Raw genomic sequence first — 27,752 nt, forward strand, 5'->3', positions numbered from 1 at the left:
AAATATAAAGAGAGAGTAGACTCTATTTGTTATTTTATATATATAAACATTAGCAAATAACACAAACGCAAAACAGTTCTGAAATCAGAAAAATAGTTTTTATATTTATATCACATCAAAACAAATTTTCAAACTAAAAATAAAAAATACCCCAGAAACATATTAACAAATTGAGGCTATGACTTATGCATGGGGAGAATAAGGAGAAATGAGGAAGGACCCGGGAAAATATAGTCATCTCAATATCACTATTTAAATATAACACCATATATACCATTCGATATGTAAAATCTAATATTTCCTCCCCATTTAAGTTGAGGCCTGGTTTACTCAAATTAAACAAAATCCATACAACCAAAATTGAATCATTCTTCTCATTTCCTTCATCACAATTCCATGAAAATAAATTCATTACAGTTTGTTAAGGAGAACCGTAAGACCACTGCAAACTTACAGATTTAAACACCTCATTTACAAATTTAGCACCAGTGTAGTGTCGCTAATCAGACCACGTGTACACATTCTCACTCCTTTTTTTTGATGGTTTCTCTGTAGGATTATAACCAATACCCACTCCCAATAAGTGTGAGAGAAGAAATCACAAGCAGCTTACCAGATTCTCCTTGACCATTCAACAATCAGTAAGCTGCACCTAGTTTTCTCCCCCGAAACAAAACTCTTCTGACAACAGCAGAGGGGCAAAGAACAAAAAATTTTTTTTAAAAAAAAACTCGGTTCTGGGATGGCGAGAATCTTGTTACTCATGATGCTAATGTTAATTTTCTGTCACGCGGCACAAGATTTGATTGTGTCCTTGCAGCTCTGCCTGTAAACAAATCAAACATGGCCGTTTAAACTGATTAGATGTTTTAGTGGGCATTCAAAATTGTGGACTGTTTGTGACTGAATTTGCATATTTGTGCAAAAGAGATGCAGGCACATGTACTATATATAATCTCATATTTTCTGTTCATTGAATCAATAAAAACTCACAAGTATATCAAGTATACATACAAACACACATATATCTTAATATGCATTTCAAGACGAATATTAAGGCTGCAACTGACCTTCTTCTTTTTCCATTTTTCTTCTGCTGCGCCAGAGAAGCCGAATTGGAGTACCAGAAAACCCTGCATCTGTACGCAGTTGCTTCTCCATATAGCGCCGGTAAGTCTCAGGGAAAAGTTTTGCATCATTAACAAAGAAAACGAATGTGGGAGGCCTTATGGCAGCCTGCAGAAGGACATCAAGTAAACTACACAGTGCCACTGAGTTCAATGATACAATAAATCTTAAAATACATTCATTAGATGGATAAAAAGTTCATATCCTATCTTTCCTAGTACTTCCACAAATCTATCTTGTTGTCCTCATCTCTGCTACACTCATTTTATGGACATGTCAAAAGAGGAGTTATTAAAGTGAGTCCCTAGCATTGCATCATCTCCACCTCCAGTAGGACTTGAACTAAAATCATGTGCTGTTTGCCAAATTTCTATCTTAAATTAATTCAGCTCTAACATAATAACATCATGACGTGATAAACTGTCTCTTTACAAGAACTATGGTAATGCATCATGGACAAAGTGCAGCAAAATACTCATAATTGACATAAGAGTACAACAATAAAAATAAACAAGATATTGCATACAAATGTACCTGAGTGCAGTAATAAACACGTCCTCTCTTGCCACCTCGGGTCCTTGGAGGTGCTTTAAAAGCTAGAGCTTCCCGTACCACTTGATTTATTATGGAAGTACCAAGCCTTCTTGACCTCTCCTTTTCAACTGTACTAGCAGCAACAATGACCCTGCATTCAGCAACAATAGTGCGATTAATGTCTAGCCTAGGACTTCCTAGGCAAAGATAACCAAATATCAGGCACAGTAATGCATTTTCTTAGAGCCAGTAACCAGTGTAGGATAGGGATTAAATGAGGATGGAGTTTGGTAAACAATGCAACTGGACTGTAAGTTATAAAACAAACAGGACAGTTTGGTAGATAATACCTTTCAACACTTTGGCCAGTTGTTGCAGTTGTATAAACAATAGGTGCCCAATCAAGAATTCGAAGCTTCTCTCTAACATCTTGCTCGTAGTATAATGCAGTCTGCTGATTTTTATTTGGTATGGTATCCCATTTGTTTACGACTATCAGGCACCCCTTCCCTTCTCCTTCTATCCTTTCAGCAATCCTGCAATCCTAGGACATTCAGGAAATACAATAAAATATAATTAAAAATTCATTACTGGTGGAAAGAAGACAGCCAGCTTGTCACCCGATTAACAGGTCAAAGAACAGTGATACCAGATTTGAGAAAATCAGAAGAGCAATTTTTCTCTCAAAATTGCTGGTGTATGGTTTTACGCATCAATTAACTTAATGAAAATAGATCCTGGCTATCCTGCAGTTTAGAGTAATCACAATTTGTAGCATCAAATCCATTAATAGGCACAATTTTTTTTCACTGCACAATTTTGTAGCTTGTTGCAAAGTTTTTTTTTTTTTTCAGCACAGAGGAATGCATAAAAGTAGGACTGGCAATTCGTATTCGCATGTCAGGTTCAAGTCATGTCGAGACATGAGTATAAAACTATATAAACCAGCCCTAACCCGACCCAGTTAATTAAAAGGCTCAAACACTTCAATCTTAACCTGCTAATTTCTTATTGGGTTTGTGAGTCATGTCAAAAATTGACAGCCCTAAATGTCTAGTGTCGACACATAGGTCTTAAATCAACCTTAACTCGACCCATTTAATTAAATCGGTCAAACTCTTCAACCCTAACCTGCGAATTTCGTGTTGGGTTCGTGTTAGATTTGTGGGTTGTGTAAGGAATTGTCAACCTTACATAAAAGACTAAAGCATATTCTTATGGCATTATGGAGATTATGGCCCCAAAAATAGAGATGGATGTACTACCTGTTCTGTGATACAAGCCATGGCCTCAATGACAAGAGCAACAACGTCAGAACGACGTATGGCGCGAAATGCTCGATTCACTGATAAAGCCTCCGTCAAACTACCTGATGACGATACAACTGCCCTTCTTCTGATTCCAGCAGTATCAATAAGCCGGAACTTCTGCAAACAAGTAATTATTGTGCAAGTATCCAAGAGAATTAGTAAGTGTAATAAAATCATTTTTCACCTTTCATTAACGATTCATAGTATTTACAGGTACTAGTCTCCTATTCAAGCAACTGGTCCGGTAGCATGCACTCATTTGTAATGCATGCAAAGCAACAAAGTTAAGATTCCATCAACCAACAACCAAAGACCTATACTTATATTCCAATCTTAAAAGAGAGTGAACATGCAAGTAAACCATGAAATAATAGCTAAGTACCTCAGCTAGACATCATTGTGCAGTCAAAGTAAACCCTCATAAGCAGATTCTATAGATGTCCTATTTCACTTGACAATCTCATGGCATGCCTACTCCCTAAAAGATCCATAGAACTGATATATATATATATGTGAAATCTCCATCCAAAGAGGTATGAAACAAGAACATTTTGGACATCATCATGCATCTTATATGGATTATTTGGCCCAGACAAGTAATGAACTACATCTAGGTATTCAGAAGTTTTGGCAATAACGGAAATGAAACTGTAGTAGCAGTCAATGGCAAGCTGATATCATATAATCAAACCTGGCCACCTGGTCCAGTAAATTCAGTATCAATAGCATCACGAGTAGTACCACTGATTGGGCTAACAATTGTTCTATCCTCTCCAACCAATGCATTCAAGATGCTACTTTTACCGACATTCGGTCGGCCAACAATGGAAATTGCAGGAATATAATCTTCTTCTTCGTCAAGATTCTCGGGACCCTATATACAAATATAAATAGATTATATAATCAATTAAAAATAATTACCTTTTTTTTTGGGTGTGTGCAGTACAGTTGAAAATGGCCAGAAGTGCAAATTTGTCAAGTTAGCAACAGTGGAGGATTTCTACTAGTGAAAATACAACAAGCTCAGCACGAAAATATCACAAAAAGAATAAATTTTAACAGTAATCAACATTTTAAACAGTTAAGCAGATTGTCTATTTGATCAAAACTGCAGTACAAATACAAAAGTCAGTTAAAATTCAACTTTTGGACATACAAACCTCAATTTTTTTCAGTCCTGAACAAACGAGATCAAGAAGTTCTCCAGTTCCAGTCCCAGATATAGCAGATATTGGAAGTGGTGTAAACCTAGTTAATGAACCAAAAAGTGAGATGCACTGTGTATTAAACCAGATATTTTTTTTATAATTAAATTAAACCAGTTATATGAAGAAACAGGCAGTTGGAGTCCACCACATATATGCTATAAACCTGATTAAAGGACCAGCTTCTGTTAATTACAAAAATGATACTACATATTCCATAGATTGAGAAATAGCCCACACTGTGCCCAAAACACACACACACACACACAACCAACAGAATCTCGGACATAACATGCTTTATAAAGTATCAGTATTCAGGAGATTACTTTGCTATTGGGGTGCAAAAACTAGAATTTCATAACTGCTAAACTCATGAAATTAGGTCTATGTCCTAAATTTCTAGTCTCTCACCTTATCTTGGCAAAACTGTTAAGTGTGCAAAAGAATCCACATGACTTTAAAGGTGAGACATCGTGTTTATGAGTATTATTAGTAAGGAGTTTTACAACTACTTAAAATGAATAATCATTCTTGGAAAAATGAAATACTCAACAAGAAAAAGTCTTTTTAATCTTTTTTAATAGGAAAAACACAACTTTGACACCCGTGAAAGTCACCCACCACTGTTTCCACTGGAGGAGGAAGTCATCTGGTCCAAAGACCATTGGCTGTTCTTGTCAAAAGAAACAAACCTTCAGAAATTAGAAAAGAATAAGAGAAGGGGGAAAACAGACAAAGACCAATACCAAAACGATCTTTTTTCACAAGTTTAAAGACTGAGACACTCTACCAACCAAACACAAGAAGTTACACCAACATGCTAAATGACAAATTGACAACAAATACCAGCCAAGAATGGAACTTTATGGTAGATAAGGGTAGTCTCCAATGTATTTTAAGATGGGAGCTCAATACACTCAAGAAATCAGTTTCCTTAATGACCCTCCTAAGGGAAAGAAAAGTCCAAAGCCCTTGCAAAAGATGAGCTCTAATCCACCAATCACAACTCGCAAAGCTCAACCAACTAACTAGCACCAATGGGTTTCAACGGTATAATAGTAAAGCAAAATTGTTAACTAAGTGGTTTCCATAAAATAGCACTAGCAGATGGTACCCAACCAAACATCATTGTGTTTTAAAATAAAATAATACACAAAACACAGCAGTGAAGTCCGCTAAAGAATCTTAGAATGCTTTGAGTTTGTTAGAGACGGAATTTAATGCAGTTCAAGTATCAGCAATTATAATACAAAATTCATATTTGTTCAAATGTTTTAACACATTCATCAGCAGTACGAAAGATTGTGCTCCTTGGTGCATTAGATAGATATAATATCGCCATCATGCATATATGAACAAAATTAGCACAATAACATTACAGTACACAAATATAGCCACAAGATTGTTACAATTGTTACAGACACACACATTTTTTTTTTTTTTTTTGATAATTATGATACAGGCACACATATATATCACTTAAGGGTAATGAATATATGTAATGAATGAATTACAAATATATGTAATGAATGAATTAGTGTTGTATTACCAGACAACTCGCATTATTAACTGAAATGCATCTACTACTTAATTGAAGCCCAATATTGGAGCAGAAAAAAGAGAGAAATAGGAGAACACCTTACCCCAAGGACCAAAATTCTGACGCTTGCATGATTCCTTTACGTGGAGACTCACACTTGTTAACAGCAAGAATGACACACTTATTTGAGTAATTCTTCCATAGCCAGTGTGCAATTTCCTCATCAGCTGCTGTCAAACCTGCCTGTTCAGCATTATCATCATTTCCTCGTACTATAAAATTAGAATCACTACCTCGCCCATATAGACAAGAACTTGGAATCCATTAAAAACATTGCAGATGAGCAGAATTTTTTTTTTTACTTCAAAAAAGGGAGAATGGAAGTGACTAAATCATATAACTAATAAGACTTGCACAAAGATACCTGCAATTCAACCCTTTACTGTATTCTATGGACAAATTCCGGATCCCACCAAGGTAAAATTACAACCTTCACAGAGAGGACCCAGACTTCAAAAATTACTCGGGACTTTCCTCATGTTTTGTTAGAATTTACAGGAAACTTTTGATACATCAATTACTTTTGACTCCCATAGCATTTTAAAGTTCTGATAAATAAGTTCTCCTGAACCCCTCCTTCAGCCACCCAGGAAACTCAACTCATCCTACCCATACGACTAATCATATAGTCACACACAATACCTGTCCATCAACTAGGAATATTATGACAGATGCTTCCTCCACGGCCGATGCAGCTTGTTTCTCAATCATTGAGGGCATCCTGGCAACAGCTGCCTCCCTCAAGGCGACTGGAATCCCATCCATACCAATGGTTGTTGTAATGGCCAAGTCTTCCAAAACATCAGCCTGTGACTTTGAAATATTGAGAACACCTCCAGTATCAACCACCATAAATTCATGCTCTCCCCAAAAGGATCTACCGTACAAGCGATCCCTAGTAACCCCAGGTTCATCCACCACAATTGCCCTGTTCCCCTACATCAATCAAAAAGAAAGTTAACATTCACTGCATGAAAACATACGGGGAATTTCGAAATTTAATTCCCAGAGTATGGGAAAGAATCAATACTAATCAGAAAATCAAAATCCAGAGATCATGATTAAGTACCCCCACAAGACGATTAAATAATGCTGATTTACCAACATTTGGCCTTCCAACAATTGTAACTCTCGGAAGAAGATGGTCAGGGATCTGCACATCAAATTTACAAGTTTTAGAAAGTGATTACTAACTTTCATTTTATTTTCAAACATCATCAAGAAATACCAGTTTAATTGCATTTACTGGAACTTGCAATATCTTAAGGTCTTTTTTTTCCCAAGATTCTCCCCTATATACATACTCTGCCATTCTTAAAATTAAGTTAAGTTTGATTCTCAAATTTCAAGGTATCTACTAATATCCAGTTCAAAAGTACCCTGTACCCATATATATCCTTCGGGCAAATCTCACCAAAACAATGAAAAATTAAAAAACCACAATCAACCTTCACTTGAGACACTAATTCATAATATCAGTACATTATATTTTACTTAATCGAATTCCAAACATGAAATCCTTGTCCTATCCATATCGGCTGAGCACAAGAAACTTAAAAGGAAAACAATGAGACTCAGATTATAAATCAAATCAAAGAAATATTGATCTTTTACTTGCTACTGCTGTCCATTAGGTAATAGCCTTGAAGAAACAAGTGGACTTCCCCCATTAACCCCAGTTCTAACTTTCTTCTCATCACTTACTACATTTCCTAGGCAAAAATCATCAGAACACAACGAGTGGGTGCATCGTTTTCCGTAAATGCTACATACTAAGCTTTCTGGGTGGGTCGCCAACTCTTGTAAAGATAGTGCTTTTTTTTCTTTTCAAATCATACACAAATAAACAAGCTTTTATCAAGTGGACAAGAATTACTCATGCTTAGCACCTCTCACAATTCATCGTTTGCACAACATTTGCAAAAACTACTATCTTCTCCACAACAAAGAAAACAAATAAATGCTTACTAACCTTTGTCGTTACAGTCTTACGCCTCCTCCGTTTCCCACCAATCTCGCTTCGATCACTTGCCTCGTCCTCTGATATCAGCCCACACATAAAAAAAAAATACACACCTAAACCAAATCACACACACGGAGTGGAAAATCCGGGCTCACCGATTATCAATTCGCGCGACAACGAGCTCGAGTACTCGCGAGCCGCGTCTCTGGCCTCTTCTTCGAGCGCGTGGACATCGATTGCCGATAAATCCTCGCCTTCGGATTCTTCAGCTTCTTCGTCTCCGAGTGCTTCGAGGTCATCTTTGTCGAATGCCTCTTCTGCCTGTTTATTGGTGTTAGGGAAGGGGGAAACGCAGTGGGAAAGAAGGCGGGGTTTGGGGCGGAAGAGGGAGAGAGAGCGGGGAAATGGAGGGGAAAGAGATGATGGAGAGAGGGGTTTGGGGATTGGTGAGAGGATGGAAAGGGTTTTGGATGCAGTCGAAGTGTAAAGAAGCTCCAGAGCTTGCATTTCTGTGTGTGTGAGAGAGAGAGAGAGAGAGAGAGAGAGAGTTTTGGGAGGGGAAGGTTTGGCGGTTAAAGCACGGAGGGGTTTATCCTTTTCGAAATTAATATTTATTTTGAGATAATTATTTTTTCCCCCATCAACTACAACGTCTTGACACTTTCTCTCATCAACTACCAACTGTAACACCCGACTCTCATGAACTACCATTTTGTACCCAAAACCTCCTTCCATTAGTCAAAGGCCCCTTCCGTCTATAAAAAGCATTAACTCAGACGATCGACCCGTCTCTTTGCTCCATGAACTACAATTTATTATCACTTTGTCCCATGAACAAAAATGCATTGTCACTTTATCTTACTACAACGTATTTTCACTTTGACCGTTTAAATTAATGTCTTTGACTGACAGAATGAGAGTTTTAGACACAAATAATAATTCATAGAGTTTTTTTTTTTTTTTTTTTAAGAATAATTCATAGAGTTTGATGTCACAGTTAGTTAGTAGTTAATGGTGGCAAAATGAAAATGCAGGAGAAAAGGTAATTGCCTCATTTATTTATTATACCATAAAAAATAGAAAAATAGAAAAACAACAACAAAAAAACAAACAAACGAAAAAAAACAAAAACAAAAGCCGCCGTAGCTTTTTTCGTCGGACGGGACTTATCCCAAACTCTGCAACAAATCATCGGGCGGAAACAATGCTGAGACTGAGGCCCATGTCGTCTCCGACGCTCTCTCGCATCACCTCCGTCCATCTCCAAAGCCCAACTCATGTTAGACCCTTCCTCCAGCCCCGGAACCCCACCGGCACCAGGCAGCGCTTCATCTTCCTCAGAACTCTCTGTGTGTCCTCTTCCCCTTCCTCTTCCCCTGTGGTGCCACTAATCTCTCACTCTTCGAAGAGCTTCGATGCTGCGGATATCCAGCCTTATCTCTCCTGCTGTATTCCCAACAAGCGCCTCAGAGTCGCCGTCCTTCTCAGCGGCGGCGTCGATAGCAGCGTCGCTCTCCGCCTCCTCCACGCCGCTGGCCACTCCTGCACCGCTTTCTACCTCAAAATCTGGTTCCAAGTATGCTTTATTGTATTGTATGCCTTCCTGTTGTCCAAGGCTGAATGTAGTCTAATACAGTAAAACTGTGTGCTTGAATGAATACTAATAATGGGCACGCTCTGCTTCGATGTATTTTCAGCGATTTCATTGAAGTAGTACGATTATATGGAAGTTGGTGATGTAGTACATGAATTTTTTCACATGAGATTGGCCAATCTGTTGAGCTTGTCAAGTTTTTCTGACACTAGAATGCTGGTTGAAGCCCGCTTCTGATGTGTGGTTTTTCTGTAGGAAGACTTTGAGAACTTTTGGTCAGAATGCCCATGGGAAGAAGATTTGAAGTATGCAAAAGCTGTTTGTAATCAGGTCACTTTCTTCTCTCATTTGTGATTTTCTTTTTGAGCTAAAAATCTTACAACTGAAATTCGATGATATCTGGTTTCAGGTTGATGTCCCGTTAGAAGTTGTGCATTTGACAGATGAATATTGGAAGAATGTGGTATGTATTATCCTTCTGATTGCATTTTCTTTGGGTGATGTTCAATTAGGACTCACTTCTTGCTCTACCAACAGCTGGGATTTCTAATGCTGGCTAATTATATCTGTTAACTTACAACTGTTTGATGTTCCATCGTGCGTATGAATTCAACTTGATTATAATTTTATTGGTTAGTCTTCTTCATAGCTCACATTCTTGTGTAGTGACCAGATGAAGTCATGAAAGATTTAATTTGGTTTTTTTAAGCGATGAGAATTAATGGTCAACATTTCAGGTGTCTTACATTATTGAAGAGTATCGATGTGGCCGCACTCCTAACCCAGACGTTCTTTGCAATACAAGAATAAAGTTCGGTATGTGATCAACTTAATCTAAAAGATGCACTTTTGACCATTGCAAAGTTACACACATAAACTATTCTTTTGTCTCTTTAAGTGCATGCCATTTTCCAGGTGCATTCATGGATGCCATCAGCAGTATGGAGTTTGATTATGTTGCTTCTGGACATTATGCAAATATTGTTCACTCATCTGTGGAGCAAATGGATAACCCTTCTGTTTTAGAACTATCAAAAGACACGGTACCTTCATGGGATGCACACCACTTATTTCTATTCTTTCCTGTCCTTTTTGGGTTTATTGCTGTTCGTTCTATATCCCAGGCATGTCCAAGAAATAGTCTTGTTAAATTTGAAGTTTATTTACAGTATTATCTTTTTATTTCCCAACTGCATAGATGTTTTAAATGATTACTCGTGCTTGTTTTTATACATAAATGCAACTTTTGTGATCATTATACTTAGGAAAATGCTACACTTTTCAAATTTTCTTCCCAAAAGTTGGTTTTCAAATGATGTGTCACCATCCCATAAGATCTATTATTTTGGAAAATGTGTCACCACCACTTGAGAACCAACTTTTGGGGAGAAATTTTGGTAAGTGTAGCATTTCTCTTACACTTAATGTTGCTTTAAAATTAGAACCTGTTAATTGGAGTTTTGAGTTTGCAAATGGGTGCTATTTTTATTATTAATTCTTTTTTCAGTTCTCCACCATATTGTCTGGTTTTAACATATTTTAACTTTGAACGTTTAGGTTAAGGATCAAACATACTTCCTTTCACATCTCTCACAGGCTCAGCTCAAGCGACTTATATTCCCACTTGGTTCTATTCCAAAGGTTGGTTGGTACTAGTTTTACTGCAAGGCAGAAATTTTGCTTTAAAAGTTTACACTTTATTATTTTTGTTCTGCTTTCACATTATCTAGTACAAGACCTTAGGCAGTATCTGGTGAATATTTTATAGTCCTTGAAAGATTTATATGGGCATCATAGATTATAGTTTCCAAAAGGCATGATCTTATCAAAAGGGATTGTTCTCACTCAAATGATTTGTAATACAATTACAATGTAAATTATTTGATACTATTTATATATAGATGTTGCCTTGACTATTCTGCCCTCTATGCATAGGCTTTCTCAACGTCAGTAGGCACTGGGAACATTCACAATTGTAAACTTCTGAAGATTTTGCAAATTTTTAGTTTGTTGTTATAACTTCTCACATGATTATGCAATCTCTCTATTTTCACCATTTTCTCCTTTCTAGGAACAATTTAAACTAACCCTTTTTATGTTCGTATCACTTTGTAGAGCATTTGCATTGGTGTCTTTCTACACTGATTGTCATCTCTTTTTATCTCTACCCATTTTTCTGCAGGATGAAGTTCGCAAACTTGCTACAAAATTTGATCTGCCTAACAAAGAGAGAAAGGATTCACAAGGAATATGCTTCCTTGGAAAGGTGTGTCTATCAAGCAGCTGTTTCAGACACAAATTTATTAATTTCCAGTATTTATCCCTGTCCAAAAAATTATTTCATAGTGCTGGCATGTGTAATTGCCAAGCATCAAAGTAACATTGAATTATTCTCATTATCATGTGCCTCATTCATCCTGTAATTATCTTTTATGGATTTATTTTGAGTGGCTGTTATTTCTATCATTTCTCTTATTTTTAAAAAAATATTATTCATTCTGGTTTCTTATGAGTGGTTTTATCACAAGGTTGTGAGTTGCGAATGCATTCATGAAACCTTTTTTTTTTTTTTTCCTCTTTTGGTTACAGATAAAATTTAGTGAATTTGTTGCTAGACAAATTGGGGAGAGGGAAGGCGTCATATTGGAAGCTGAGACAGGAGATTTCCTTGGCGGACATCGTGGTTTTTGGTTCTACACAATTGGTCAACGTCAAGGCCTACGTCTCCCTGGAGGACCCTGGTATGCTTTACTCCTTTGTTTTGATTACTGGTTCCTCTGTTTCCTTTTTGGACTTCATTGGCTCTTTATGCTTCTTAGTTCTGTCTTGTTTTATCAGAGGGCTATCTTGTATACTTCTTGTTTACTGGGGTGGAACATCTTTTTAATGTATTCACTTGTTGGAAAATACCAACAATTTTCCTGTATTGGCTCATAATTTCTGTTTCATTCATTCTTGAATTTTGGCCATTAAAAGCAGAAGTGCTACTAGCTTACCAATCAAAATAGACTAAACCCTTTTTTCTTGCCTTTGGTTGAACATGCTTGATACTCTTTAGTCAATACGTAAGTGTTATATATGTTAAAGAAGCATAAGAGTGGGCTGTTCTGAGATTTCTTCCAATTAACCATAGCATTTATTGATATAATAAGATATATTCCTCCATAATGTGATGCTGTGAAAACCGGCTATTCTCAGATTGTTGTTACAAACTTACGCTACTCTTATACACTTGAGCATGCTATAGTGTTGATTCCTATGATAGTTGTGTCCAATCTTGTTTCTTTTCAGAATAGGCTTTTCTTGTTTATTCCAACCTTGGTTCCCCTTATTCTTCCCCTTGGCATATCGATGCAGGTATGTTGTTGAGAAGGATGTTAAAAACAATGTAGTGTTTGTATCAAGAAATTATTTCTCATTTGACAAAAGAAGACGCACATTCCGTGTTGGCTCCTTAAAATGGCTTAGTGGGTTGCCTCCAAACCAGTTATGTCAGCTCCAGTGCAAGGTAGAAGTGTACAATTTCTGTTCACATGATTTATTTTGGATGAATATCTGTTCACTTGATTTTCCACATATTTAGTTTTGAAAATACCATATGACATTCATGTATATATATATTGCCCTGAAATGGAAAATGGTGTCAAGCTGACTCTGTGTGAATAGCATGCAGATAGGAGATCTGTTGTGTATGTGTGAATAAGAATATGACTCTGAAGGGTTCTTCGTTTTTCTGGGATTTTGGAAAATTAGGTGGACTGCAGTGAAGGTGCAACTTCTGGTCATAGTGTTCGATCCACACTCACAGCACAACTCATTAACCTTCATTTATTCATTTTAAAAATAAATAAAAACTTACGGGCATAGTGATTTTGGGGCTACTAGGCATGTTATGCTTCCTGCTATTGTTGTTTAAGATTCCCATGCAGAGTCCAAAGTCCCCAATGCTATAAACTCAAAAGTCTACTTGTTTCAATAACTTTTCAGGTGAGACATGGCCCTGGTTTTTACAATTGCAGCTTGATGATGGAACCCGGTCAAGATGGTTGTGAAGACATTGCAGTTGTCCACTTATCTGAAGATGATCAGGGCTTGGCAGCAGGGCAGTTTGCGGCCTTCTACCAGGGAAGTACCTGCTTGGGCTCTGGCGTAATTTTGGAGTCTTGGGATGATCAGGGTTTTCCTGTGTGTGCAAAGGCACTTGATATTGCAAGAATGGAAGATAAATCAAAACTTGGGAAACCCATAAAGATAAAATTTAAACCAGAAACTCCTGTGGGGTCAGATCAGAAAGATGGTCCAGAACTTTGTGCAGGACTAAAAAGTTCCCAAGTTGCTGCCATTAAACACAGAAGACAGGCATCTAAGAATGAAACAATCTCCAGATTTCCTGCGAATTGGCTGCAAAAGATTCGCGAGAAGTGGATGCAGATCTTTTAGCTTTTGCGATCTCAAATGCAGGAGAATTGACCACAGTTGGGTAGAAATCATAAAAGTGACAGCATGCAGTTAAAATGAAATCCTACAAGTGATAGACTCTTACTGATCCTCGTGCCCAGCTAGAAAGGTAATAAGGAAGTTCATTAGATAGTTTGGTCATTGGGTCGTGGCAACTATTTTATCAACATTCTTTGAGATGAGTTGATGCCCATTTTTTCTCTTGCATGGGGGTGGGTTGAATCTGCACCAAGCTGCAGATATCCATGTATATCTATAATCTATTTGTATTTTAAGGACTATTTTAAGTCCCATTGAGCTTTAAAGAATTATTAACTTGCAAGGCCTGAGGTACTATTTTCTTCAGCAATTGAGCTTCAGATCTTACTGAGCTGCAGATGTTTTGTCGGCAAGTATCTATATTTCTATTTAAGCAGATATTGAAAAGAAAATGACATGTGATTTACGGATCTAGAGCCTAGAGGTAATACAATTTTTATTACAATTTCATACAAATTTATATGATTTTGGTTCCCCAAAAAAAAAAACATTTTCTTGGTAAAGCCCTCCACTCTCCTTAGTCCTTACATAAAAAATAATTTCTCGAGAACCAAACAGAAATATTCTTGTCACACTTTACAACAAGATCCTTTATCTCAAGGTTCTCACATTTTATTACAAAACCTTTTTATCAAGATTGTTCAATGTTTTTCAAGAAATCTACAGTAGAAGTTTAGAATATTAGTTATTATGTCTAATTAAATAATTAAAATGTTAAAATGACTATTATAAACATAAAGAATTGGTGTCAATAGTTTACTAATATTTTTTTTACAAATTTAATAAATCAACCATTGGATTTGTGGGGACTACTCCACAAATCTAATGGATAATTTATAAGATGAGATGAGAAAAATATAAAAAAAAATATATTAACACAAATCATTTCTCATTATTAACCCGGGAAAGAAGATAAGTGATTTCATTATTAATATTTTATTTGTCATATTTAATTATGAGAAATGTTATGAGTCAATAAGTTTTATATATTTAGTCCATAGCTTTATTTAAAATTTTAAATAACATGTCAAGATATTCCCTATATGCCATTATATATTATTAAATTAAACCTTGACCATAAAATGAATGTTTTACCTCCTATTTTCATCAAATTTTTTACCTAAATTCTGTCATATAAAGTCTCCGAAATTCACGCTGAAATTCACGCTGAATCCTATCAATCAATCACATAAAAACCCAATTTAGAGTTAGCTAGAGTGTGTTATTTGAGTGGTAGAAGACAATGCAATTAGGGTTTCAAATGACAACGAAATAAGATAAAGTGATGGTGAACGAGAGCTAAAGCCGATGGTGATTAGCGGACAATAATAGTGGTGTTAGAGACAATGACGATTATGGTGGCCGAAATTAGGGGCGGAGGAGGAAAAAGTGAGCGGGGAATCGGTTGAGGACATTAGTGTAGTTGGACTAAACTATTCTCTACTATTTTTGCACCTTTAGATTTCATTTAATTGTTGGTGCAAATTGTAAATCACAACTTAGATGAAATGGGAGTGTTTTTAATTATTTTATCCATATGGACCATCAAATTAATTTGTATGAAAATTGTATTTTATCCAATCCAAACATGTTTTATATTTTTGTTAGTATTTTTAAAACCTATTGTATTTAGATAATTGTCCAATAAATCTAAGATGTCAAATTACATGTGTATCCCTCCTAAATTAATATCAACAAAACCTTAAAACACTTTTATAAAAATAAAAGGAAGAAAGAAAGAGCAAAGGGTTCTCGTTAAACCCTTCTCTTCACTCTTACCCGCCATAACGCCTACAGGTACGTCTAAACTCTAACCCTAGCCTTCTTCTCTATCTCCGTCTCTGTCGCTCTCCCTAGCTGTGCCTCGTTTTGATTGAATTTCAGGTGGATTGGTTGTGACGGTTTTCTGGGGTATTATTTTTTGTTTGTTTTTTGTGAATTTCATTTCCGGTATTTCAATTTCACGGTTTGGTTAGCTTAAATTGTAGCTTATGAGATGCGATTCGAGCTTAGTTCAGTATTTGAAGTTCGCTATCCCGGACTTTAATGAACCAGAATCATGGATTTCTTGATTTAATTGTAAAATATGTTTTATGCGTGGGATTTGAATTTGTTGGTTTGAACTTGAATGGGCTTGCATATGTTTGTTTACTTAGTTGGATCTGATACTGTCTTTGCAGTGTAATCTTTGTTGTTTATCTTGTGTTTTTTTTTTTGTTTTTTTTGTTTTGGTAGAGATGGGTTTTATGGAACTGTAGTAATTTTTGGGGCATGGGTTGGGGTTCTAGGTTTCCTTTGGGTAGAAGAAAAGATTTTGGGTTTTAGGTTTACCTCAGGTTGCATTGTCTGGGATGTTTGCTTTTGGATGCTGCAATATGAAATTTTTGTAGGATTTTCCCTAAACACTATAAATTTAAAAAATACGCTCTTTTGTTTGGGGGTTAGGATTTTCACGCTCTTTTGTTTGGGGGTTAGGATTTTCTGGGATTCCGTTATAGGATTTCAAGTAATTTTCTCATGAAAACCTTTGTTGAAATGTTGGGAAAAGATTAATTTTAGGCGCACATTTGATTATGAACCTTTGTAAGTCCCCACCCACCACCCCCCCACACCCTTTTTTTTTTTTTTTTTGTCTTGTTCATGTTATACCCGTAAATAAGTTATTTATGTGCTTTTTTGTATGATTTTGTTTTAGTGAAAACAGATAATTAATTTTCTTAGCATAGGTTGCTTCTTCTTCATGTTTTTTTGTTTTTTAAATATTACACTAGATAACTTGATGCAAAGCTCAGTTGTGGGGTTATGTTTTTATTGATTGAATGACCTTTAATTTACTTCACTACTGTGTCACAGGGTAAAAGTTAAACTTTCAAGATGGTGCAGTATAATTTTAAGAAGATTACTGTGGTCCCAAATGGGAAGGACTTCGTTGACATCATTCTCTCTCGTACCCAACGAAAAACACCAACTGTTGTCCACAAGGGGTATGCTATTTCCCGCCTCCGTCAGTTTTACATGCGTAAGGTGAAGTATACCCAGCAGAACTTTCATGAGAAGCTCTCTACAATCATTGATGAGTTTCCTCGATTGGATGATATCCACCCTTTTTATGGGGACCTTCTTCATGTTCTCTACAATAAAGATCACTACAAGCTTGCCCTTGGCCAAATCAATACTGCAAGGAACCTTATTAGTAAAATTGCAAAAGACTATGTGAAATTGTTGAAATATGGTGATTCACTGTACCGATGCAAGTGTTTGAAGGTTGCTGCTCTTGGTCGCATGTGTACTGTGATAAAGAGGATTGCTCCTAGTTTGGCTTACTTGGAACAGATCAGACAACACATGGCTAGGCTACCTTCAATTGACCCAAATACTCGGACAATCTTGATTTGTGGGTACCCCAATGTTGGCAAGAGTTCATTCATTAACAAGATCACTAGGGCTGATGTAGATGTCCAGCCCTATGCTTTCACCACGAAGTCACTCTTTGTTGGTCATACAGATTATAAATATCTGAGGTACCAAGTTATTGATACACCGGGAATTTTGGACCGACCATTCGAAGATCGCAACATTATTGAGATGTGCAGTATAACAGCTCTAGCGCATCTGCGAGCTGCTGTGTTGTTCTTCTTAGACATCTCAGGGTCTTGTGGATATAGCATTGCTCAACAGGCGGCTCTTTTTCACAGTATTAAGTCTCTATTTTTGAACAAACCATTGATTATAGTTTGCAACAAGACTGATTTGCAACCACTAGAAGGGATATCAGAGGAAGACAAGAAGTTGGTCATGGAGATGAAAGCTGAAGCTATGAAGACTGTGATTGGCCAAGGAGGCGAGCCTACAGATAACTTGGGGGTGCTGTTGACCATGAGCACTTTGACCGAGGAGGGGGTGATTGCTGTGAAAAATGCGGCTTGTGAGAGGCTATTGGATCAGAGGGTGGAATTAAAGATGAAATCAAAAAAGATAAATGATTGCTTAAATCGTTTTCATGTTGCAATTCCAAAGCCACGGGACCAGAAGGAAAGGCCACCTTGTATACCTCAGGCAGTTTTGGAAGCTAAAGCTAAGGAAGCAGCAGCGAAGGAAAAGAGGAAAACTGAAAGGGATCTGGAGGATGAGAATGGTGGTGCAGGTGTATACTCTGCTAGTTTGAAGAAGAATTATATCTTGGCCAATGATGAATGGAAAGAAGATATAATGCCTGAAATTATGGATGGGCACAATGTATATGACTTCATTGATCCTGATATTTTACATAGGCTTGAAGAGTTGGAACAAGAAGATGGGCTACGGCAGGCAGAGGAGGATGATGATGATTTTGAGATCGATGGCAAGGAATTGACTCCAGAAGAGCAACAAGCATTGGCTGAGATCCGGAAAAAGAAAAGCTTACTCATACAGCAGCACAGGGTCAAGAAAAGCACTGCAGAGAGCCGACCTATTGTACCAAGAAAGTTTGACAAGGACAGGCGGTTCACAACAAAGAGAATGGGAAGGCAGCTATCCTCTTTGGGGCTGGATCCAACTTTGGCCATTAACAGAGCCCGCAGTCAGTCGAGGGGCCGGAAGAGGGTGAGATCGCCTGACAGGGGAGCTGATGATGTTATGGATATGGATGTGGACACACCTAACAAGAAGCTGCGAATTCAATCTAGATCCCGATCAAGGTCAAAATCACGGCCTCCAGGTGAAGTTGTCCCTGGAGAGGGCTTCAAGGACTCTACTCAAAAGATTAAGGCTGTAAAACTTGCCAAGAAATCGGCCAAGAAGAGGAACAAGGATGCTCGCCGTGGTGAGGCAGATAGAGTAATTCCTACTTTGAGGCCAAAGCATTTGTTCTCTGGGAAGCGCTCTACTGGCAAAACAGACAGACGCTGAAATACTTGAGGTACATCAAATGCATTGCCTATTTATTTTACTTAAGCTTGTCTATTTATTTTACCACACTTGAAGTTATCCTTGATGCATATAAAGGTTGCATTCTATATTGATCTCTTATATGCTTTTCCTTTTTCAGTACTCTGTATATTGACTATTCATGGTTTTGTGCATGCTGCTATCTATAGGCATTAGGTGCATTTATGTTTATTCCCCCCCCTGCAAATTTTTGTATCAGATGCATCTGTTTTGGATGTACATGAGTTACTTCTATCATTTCTTCTTTTGTATATGAGGAAGACACCAATGCTGCAAGCAGCATGAAGGATTTCCTTGGTTCTTGAGAGAGTAACCTCTACACTCCTTTTGAATGCATATTAACCCCAAGGGGTTGGCTCAAGTGGTTAGGGTCTTGTTTGGTGGCATTTTCATCAAGTCTAAGGTTCGAATCTCCTTGAATGCAAACATTGCTACAGTAATACACATTCATACATTTTGCTCAAACCCATTATATAAAGTTGCTAAAACATAAATCGATGAAATTGATCTTCAATCTGGGTCTTAGATCCACGTTAATATATCAGGGATTTCTGGGTAAAGTTTGTATCTGGAATTTTGGCTGATGCTTGATTATTATATTATGTATTTGGGAATCAACTGTATTCTTCATAAATTTTGTTATTTTTTGTAATATTTATACCTTGTGGGTTTTGTTTTAAGTTCATTATGTTGATTTACCTTCACTTTATTAATGCCACTATCCATAATCACTAGCTGCACGTATGTTTTCTTCTATCTCCCCTTAAGCTTTTTCTGGGATCTAGAACTTCTTTTATTTTCTTCGCTTGCACATCAGTTTATACCCCTTCATTAGACAGAATTCTTGCATATAAAACCATGCGCAATAGATCTCATTTTGCTCACATGCTTGTGTGAACTATTTTTTAACCTTAAGAAATGCATTCAAAAGAGTTTTGAGGTTATGTTGATTGAATACTTCTCCCATGCTAGGCCTTGAAATCCACATCATGATATTATTGGTTATATTAGGGTGAGAATGTAAGAATTGTCAAAATTATTGTCTGAAGTTTTTCCCATATGTTATGTTTATGTTTATTATATACATGAAATAATTCTTATAGTAATCAAATATGCTTTTTTCTCACAGGGATGGTTGTTTATGCTTTGAAGCGACGGCATTCTGAACCCTGGGTTCACTTATCACAGGGAAGGTTGTTTATGCTTTACGGAGACGTAATTCTGAACCTTTGGGTTGCTTTGAGAAAGAACCATGGACTTTTAATTTTCTGGTTTGGCTGTAGATTTTGCAGCCCGAATGACCATGGCAGCGTAGTTTTCTTATTTCTTTGGTTCAGTAGCATGTTTTTGTTTACACAATTTTGAGTTATGTTTTAAGTTGTAATTTCGTTTATGGCGTTGAACGTGATTTGTTCCAGAATTTTGGTTTGTTGTTACTCCTATTATTGTAATATTTTAGCTCAAATATGAATTTGTTTTTCACTGTTGATTAAAATACTCTTCGGCACTAAACTCAATTATTATTATTATTATTATTATTATTATTATTATTGAGAAAATGAGCAACATAACGAAATTAACGGATTATGGTTAAAGGGTCTAACTCATTTAATTAAATTGGTCAAATTATGGTTGTCTATATAGTGTTATATTATGGTTTGGCACGATCTAAACCCGTCATGTAATATGGGGGTTGGCAATTTTTGATATAGACTTGTGAGCTCATTACAAACTCAACATAAATTTTTACAGATTAAGATTGAAAGAGTTTGACCTGATTAATTAAATGTGTTAGATTAGGGTTGACTTGCATAAGCTTACAACTTTGTATATCCCAACTTGACACATAAACGGGAATTGCAGCCCTTAGCTTAAGCCAATACTTATTTCCAAAAATGTTATAATTATTCTGCTGTTTTTGTTTTATATTTTGTCCAACAACTAGGAATCTGTCAAAGGAATGCCCCTGCATTTGCAGAGACATCCATGTGTCAACGTGTCTATGGAGGGATCAGTCCAACTGCATCCTGCTTTCATCCACATCTCTGCGTCTCACCATGAACACAACATTATCTGTCACCCTCTTTGTTTAGACTAGTGCAAGCTTTTGCTCACTTTGGTGTGTAAAAAGAACCTCAAAATCCTTGAAACAACTGCAAATTTCCATACATTTTGCAAGCATGTTGACTCCAATAACAAAGATTAAGAACAATGACAGCTTATTTTGCTGCATATGCAGTTTTTTTCCGGATTATAGGTGGAGGGATCAACCTCTAGCCGGCTACATCCTGCCATTTTCTTCAACCCTATGCATCTCATTGCATCACGAACCTTATTAGCATCTTCCCATCTATCAGAACCAGCATATGTGTTTGACAATAAAGCAAAAGTCCCGACACTCACACCTCTTGTATCAAGCAGGCATTGCCTGATCCGTTCAAACATCTTCTCATTCCGATGAACTCTGCAAGCATTAAGCAAAGCTCCCCAAATCGGTCCCTCGGCTTCCACAGGCATCTGCCTAACAAAATCCTCTGCTTCCTCCAACATCCCAGCACGTCCATACATATCTACCATGCAAGCATAATGCTGTACTTGGGGGATGATCCCATAAACATTCTTCATGGCTTCAAAGAACATCAACCCTTTATCTACAAGCCCAGCATGGCTGCAGGCAGACAACAAGCCAATGAAGGTCACATCATCCGGAGGAACGCCAAGAACTAGCATCAATGAGAAGAGCTGCAATGTGTTCATGCCATGACCATTCATGGCCATGCCGCTAATAATGGTACTCCATGATATGATGTCCTTGCGCATAAGCGTGTTAAAAACCTGAATTGCCATACCCACATCCCCACATTTAACATACATGTTGATCAAGGCATTTCCCACATTGCCCTCCTCCGTAAGATCACTTCGAGTATCAATATAGGAGTGCACACATTGACCCAAATTCAATGCACCAATGGAAGAACACGCTGACAATACATTGACAATGGTGACCTCATTAGGCTCAGCTTCTCCTCCTTCCACCATTTCTTGGAATACCCTCACTGCCTCTTCACCAAATCCTTTTTGTGCAAAACCGCCTATCATTGTAGTCCAGGAAACCACATCTCTGTTAGGCATATTCACAAACAGGTACTTTGCGCTCTCTATAGACCCACATCTGACATAAAAATCCAACATTACATTATCCAATATAGTGTTATTGCCATCCAAATTCCTCAAGCTATATCCCTGAATGGCTTTCCCGAGCTTCAGAGCTCTTAGACTAGCACAGGCAGACATAACACTAACAAGAGTATTAGCATTAGGCTTTACATCCATGGACGAGAACTTAACAATGGCTTCCTCTTCAAAACCACACTTAGAAAGCCCCGAAACGATCGAAGTCCACGAAACGACATCCGGGGAAGACATCGAGTCGAAAACCCGGCAAGCGGATACAATGTCATTCCCAACAACGTAGAAATGAAGCAAGGAGTTAAGGATGAAGATATCAAAACAGTGACCGGATTTTAGGACATGTGCATGGATTTCAAGACCCTTTTGGCGCTCATGTAATAAGGTAGATGCCTTGAGGGCATGGGTGAAGGTGTAATGGTTGTGGGAGGATGGGCGTTGGAGCATTTTGTTGTAGAGAAGAAAGGCATTTTGTGGGGTGGCAGAGTTTGTGAGAACTCTGAACAATTTGTTTAGGGTGTAGGGTTTTGGGTTTGTAAGGAGTTGAGCATGAATTTGGTTTAGTTGCTTTGGAATCAAGGTAGGTTTGGGAGATTTTACTGGCATGCTTTGTTTTGTGCCTTATTGCTGCTATCAATTTGATATTCATACGGGTGGGTCATATAAAGGGGTATATGCTTTTTGCAATTGCTTCTCTATTTATATTTCTTTTTGCATCTGCAATTTTTTTGGTTTTTCATTTGCATTTTCGCACAAGGAGAAGGAAACGTGGCTCCCAGCAGATTGAACTACCCCTTAATTAACGACAAAATGTGTGAATTTTTTGAAACAAAGAGGCATGAACAAAATGAGAGAGAAATGCGTAATTTTTTGTGGATAAAATAATGGTATGGGGAGTTAAAGTGCTACCCAAGATATTAGGTAACACTTAGTTTAGATAATACCAAGAGAGCATGTGGGTTTTTAGGAGTGTTTTTTCACATTTAGGGAAGTGAATGAGATTTATGGAATATGCTGCTGGTACTCTTAAGACGTATGATTTTTTTTAGGTATAGTCTATTATGGGTATATATACCCAAATATTTTTCTTTTCTTTTTTCCTTATGTTGTGATTTTTTTGGCTAAATTTGTAATTCAAAACTACCTGAATTGAAAAATGGTCATAATTTGTACTAAGGGAATTATTTGTCACTTTTGAAACCCTAAACAATTATTTGTCACAAGACTCACAACCTCAAATAACAGGGACCAATTTAAAAAATTTTCCCTTTTTTTTTTTTTTTTTTCTTTTTTCTAGCAACTACATCATACAAAGTCATGCTTAATGAAGAAGCTACCCTCAAGGAATTTAATAAGCTCTGTTTTCTCGTTAAATGCTGAAACATGGCTTATTTTAGACGCTTAGATGAGATGAATGACTGAGATTTATTAATTTGAAAATCTTAAATTTAAAAGAAATTCTAGGGATCTCAATCCCAATCGAAAAGGGTTTTTCAAAGGATAGCCAAGTATTGTAAAAGATTTATGGTAGCGGTGCGCATGGTACACGCGTAAGGACATGACCGATAAAAGTGGTAAAAGCACATGAAAGGTATATGTGGATGAATGTATGCATAATGTAGATCTGACTTCCAAAACTCCAAACAAAAAGCCAGAAAAGATAAAAGCAGTAATTTAAGAATAGACACAAGTCTAAGGAGGCTGGTGGTGGGGACATCATGTTGGAGGAGGAGAGGAGGGAAGAACAGAGCCATAACTCAAAGCAGAATGGGATTTTTCAGGGAGTGTTTTCTGGGATAGAGAAAAAAAAGAGTATTTTCTTCTTTAATATGTGCCTTCTTTTTTTGTTTTCTAAATTTTAGTTAATTATTTAGTTTAAGGCTGATGGAATGGTATTAAGAGTACTGTTCTTTTTCTTTTGTAGAAGTACTTACTGGGAATTAGCTTTACAAGGTTGTCAGTTATATATTGTCATACGTAGTTTTACAATTGGAGAATTGCTGATCAATATATAAGTGGTTCTTAGAGTTTCAATAATTAAAGGGACTGATCATAATTGAATCTTGTAGTATACATTAGCGGTTGCAGTTAGTGCCATAAATTCTTGATCAGTCAATTATCTGGGTTGTCACTTTTGATCGCAACATAATGAAGCAAGACATTCAATTAATCTTCTTCTTCTTCTTGTAAGTCTTTGATAAGGATAATTCAGCTGATCATATTTAATGCTCAACTGCATTTTGAATGACAATGATAAGGATATCTCAGCAGCTCATAACATTAACATTATTCGTTGACTCAGTCACTCATACAAGAATATATAAACACTTGAATAGACAACGTACCATTTGTTTATGATGTAATCTTACCTATTCTGATCTAATCTATACGTTTGAATTGTAAAAGAGAAATGCTTCTTTACATCTTGGCATTCATTTCGCGTACATTTTCGTTAAGTTGACAATTTTTAATACGATTGGCGAACCCAACATAAAATTAAAATATTAGAGTTGAAGAGTCTGATCCGTTTAATTAAATGAGTCGGGTTAAGGTTGACCTCTATAATCTTATACTCATATTTTGAGTACATGCATGAACCGAACCCGACGCGCGACATAATTGTAGGCACTTTTTGACATGACCTGCAAACCTAATACGAACCCAATACAAAATTAGAATGTTAGAGTTGAGAAATTTAACCCGTTTAATTAAATAGGTCGAATTAGAGTTGACTTATATAGGCTTATACATATACCTCGACACGACTCAAACCGAACATACGAACACGAATTGTCATTTTTCGTTGTAAAATGATGATTAGAAATGAAACCGTAATCCGCAACAAATTATTAATGAAAGGGAAATATTCGCTCAAAATTATTCTCTTGGAGTACTCTTCAATGAACTGTCTCATTGAGTTCCAAAATTCAACAATATCACGGGGAATATGTCTGTTAGGTGAGCTACAGGATGGGAGTGGGCATGCTTTTCATTTAATCTTTTCTAAGCTGTCTTTCAGCAGTGAGACATGCATGTTTCACGCATGTAATTTATCCAAAAGGTTCAATCCAATCAAGTAACTTAATTTTGTCTGTATTTTCCAAAGTAGGGAACTTATATAACCTATGATGGGAAATACATCACAACCACACGACACGACACAACACAATACGACCCAAGAAAAATGCTAGTTATACATCTCAAAAATCAATTCATTCAATCTGGGACTTAACTTTCACGCCCGAGAATATCCTAATATTTCCTTGTGATTAATTTTATGTGTACGGATTAGCAAAAGATCTAGCACATAATTAGGTGACATTAATTGGACTCTTGATTGGGGAAAGCTCTATCTCTTTTTCGGTTTTTTGTTATTTTTTCTTAGGATTTCTTACTCTCTCTTTCTTTCGAGTCAGAGTGCATCGGAAGAATCCTTTGTTAGAGATGAGTTTAAATTTTGCTTGCTAATAATTTACAAATCTCAATGCAATTGAAATGAGCTGCAATATTCTACTTCTACAAAACCAACATTTCATGCTTCGGATCTATTTATTGCTACGCGTAGAAAAAGAGGATCTTTAAGGCCGATCAGAATATAAATTATATGATTAGATTCATATTTTTTTCTTTTTCATAATCTTAAGTTTTGAATATAAGTATTGATTTAATATAATATTAAAATCTTGAACCAAGCAATAAAGCCCTTTCTTTTCAGGTTTCTTGGCTCAAAGCTGCTGCAAAAAGATATGTACATCCCTTTCATAACTCAAAGTAAAAGTTAGAGGGGACAAATGCAGATTTCCGTATTCATTTCACATGTGTACGTACCCTAGCTACTAAAATCTCCCATGCCTTTTCAATGGCTTTCCTTTGCGGCTCGTTTTAATCAAGTGACCCTTATATATATCCTAATGGAATATTCTTTTCTCATAAATATATATATATGGCCCTGCATTAGGTGATTGGCTGGTTTGATGATAATTGCTCATGATGATTCCTTTTCTAGAAGACATTCTAGGCTAGCTGGTCCAGTCCCTACAACCTTAAGGCATTTTATAGTCAACATAGGCAGAGGGGCCAAAGCTTAATTTGTCCTGACAACAGCAAAGAGAGCATGGAAAAAATCGAAGCCTATTGTTGTTTTCAAGTTCTATATTTATTTTGTTGAATGGTATTTTTTTTTTTTTTTTTGCATAAAAAAGGCATTTGGAAGCAACTTTAAAGATGAATATTTTAGCTAGACTCCTATAATGATTTGTGAGGTTTTATTTTAGTGTCCGCTTTGACATTGGTCATTCTTTGTGACATCCTGAAAAGTTAATCTTACTTTAGGTGAGAATGAATACCATTACACTCCGTAGTTGACGCTTATGGCGGCCCACTTCCATGACTCAAACCTGTAACATTGTGCCCGACTCTGATATAAAATTATACAAACTTCAAGTAGAACGACTTATAAAAAGAAACGGTTAAAAATGTGCTTTGAACCATGCATGACACTGACACTTATGATCGTAACAATTGCTTACATTGAGTGACTGGATTATAAAGATGCTCATAGGTGCTAATGTTTTTTTTGGACCGTGAGTATATTATCTTCTTTCTTTTGCACGGCAAATTGCATTTGCCTTTACTTTGATTGATAATGAAGCCAATTGAACTCAATAAAATGACATGTTACCAACAATATAATTTGACCTATATGCTGATATGACTGCATAATTTAGATGTCAAGATTTCTTAATCTCTGACTTAATCACAAACAAATCATAGATTGACACATACCCGGCTCAAGAAATAGTGCTTAATTTGATGATTGAAGCTCATTGTTCCTCCTGGCTCCTACACACTTGATGGGGTGTTTACAATTTTGGTCCCATGTATGACATCGATCGATCACTTGCTCACATTCCTTGGAACTTTTAGATTTCCTTTCAACTTTTCGGCATCAAAAGAAAAACAAAGAAAATGAGCGGGTATCCTAACAAACACCACAAAACAAGTAGCACACTACAAATAATACCTAAAGATTATTGAGAATGGGTCAAAAGGTTTGCCCAATCCAGTTCAATATATCTTAACCAAGGGCGGAACTAGACCTTTTAAATTGGGAGGACGGAATTTTTTTTTTTAAGAAAAAAAAAAAAAAAATGGGGAGGAAGAGGGGGCAAAAAAAATCATAATTTTAAGGTTTATTTTATAAAAAAATACATATATATTTTTTAAAAAAAGTTATTATTTTTTTGGACCACCTTATGCATTGTGGGGCTTGAGCAATAATTAAAGGCATATGAAATATCGCATTTAGGTATGCAACTTGATCCCAAGGTCTCTATATAGACAAAATAGGAGTACCAACAATGGACATGCATGCATTGTTGAAAGAACAGGGGAGCCAGGGATCTGTTGTGGAAGCCAAAGCGGAGAAGCGGCACACATCGTGACAACAACACGTGAGTTGTACGTACACACGGTGGTGGGGATAGATGACATGTACTTGGATACACGGCTGAGGAAGGTGGGGGCTGGAGAAGGCATGTTCGGGGTGAAGAGAACAAGAACACAATAAATCTAACTTCCAAGTTGCAACCAAAAAGGAAAAAATATTTAGAAAAAAAAAAAAAAAAAAAAAAAAAAAACTTCCTCCCTCTGCTTCAGTTGGCTCACTAATTAAGTTAAAAAACAGATGTTCATAGGAAATGTTTCTGGACAGGGAGAGTGAAAGAGACATATTTTATTTGTACTTCCTTGAAGGGTGATAACTTCATGACAACTCGCACAAATAGGTGTATAAAAGCCTATA

The 27,752-nt window shown here is 36.7% G+C and overlaps 4 protein-coding genes across 4 annotated transcripts; 2 read left to right on the forward strand and 2 right to left on the reverse strand.

The window, feature by feature from the left end:
• Positions 1-349: 349 nt before the first annotated feature.
• On the reverse strand, positions 350-8,297 carry LOC132163608 (uncharacterized). The gene is made up of 12 exons (XM_059573958.1): positions 7,896-8,297; positions 7,750-7,817; positions 6,847-6,930; positions 6,420-6,713; positions 5,821-5,960; positions 4,133-4,220; positions 3,664-3,846; positions 2,928-3,089; positions 2,013-2,206; positions 1,663-1,813; positions 1,071-1,236; positions 350-826 (listed from the first exon to the last, which is right to left on the reverse strand). Exons 1-12 carry the CDS (start codon positions 8,245-8,247, stop codon positions 762-764), a joined length of 1,947 nt encoding a protein of 648 aa, XP_059429941.1. The 5' UTR covers positions 8,248-8,297; the 3' UTR covers positions 350-761.
• Positions 8,298-8,863: 566 nt separating this feature from the next.
• LOC132164799 (uncharacterized) lies at positions 8,864-14,177 on the forward strand. The gene is made up of 10 exons (XM_059575363.1): positions 8,864-9,316; positions 9,590-9,664; positions 9,744-9,797; positions 10,072-10,150; positions 10,250-10,377; positions 10,892-10,975; positions 11,517-11,600; positions 11,924-12,075; positions 12,692-12,842; positions 13,322-14,177. The coding sequence occupies exons 1-10, from the start codon at positions 8,945-8,947 to the stop codon at positions 13,772-13,774; spliced, it is 1,632 nt and encodes a 543-aa protein (XP_059431346.1). The 5' UTR covers positions 8,864-8,944; the 3' UTR covers positions 13,775-14,177.
• Positions 14,178-15,552: 1,375 nt separating this feature from the next.
• LOC132164286 (nucleolar GTP-binding protein 1-like) lies at positions 15,553-20,234 on the forward strand. The gene is made up of 3 exons (XM_059574771.1): positions 15,553-15,628; positions 16,685-18,731; positions 19,890-20,234. Exon 2 carries the CDS (start codon positions 16,706-16,708, stop codon positions 18,719-18,721), a length of 2,016 nt encoding a protein of 671 aa, XP_059430754.1. The 5' UTR covers positions 15,553-15,628; positions 16,685-16,705; the 3' UTR covers positions 18,722-18,731; positions 19,890-20,234.
• Positions 20,235-20,698: 464 nt separating this feature from the next.
• Positions 20,699-22,562, reverse strand: LOC132164396 (pentatricopeptide repeat-containing protein At1g08070, chloroplastic-like). Its single transcript, XM_059574905.1, has one exon. It carries the CDS (start codon positions 22,553-22,555, stop codon positions 20,963-20,965), a length of 1,593 nt encoding a protein of 530 aa, XP_059430888.1. The 5' UTR covers positions 22,556-22,562; the 3' UTR covers positions 20,699-20,962.
• Positions 22,563-27,752: the final 5,190 nt, after the last annotated feature.

The sequence above is a fragment of the Corylus avellana genome, chromosome ca10, assembly GCF_901000735.1.
Source record: "Corylus avellana chromosome ca10, CavTom2PMs-1.0".
Classification (NCBI taxonomy): Eukaryota; Viridiplantae; Streptophyta; class Magnoliopsida; order Fagales; family Betulaceae; genus Corylus; species Corylus avellana.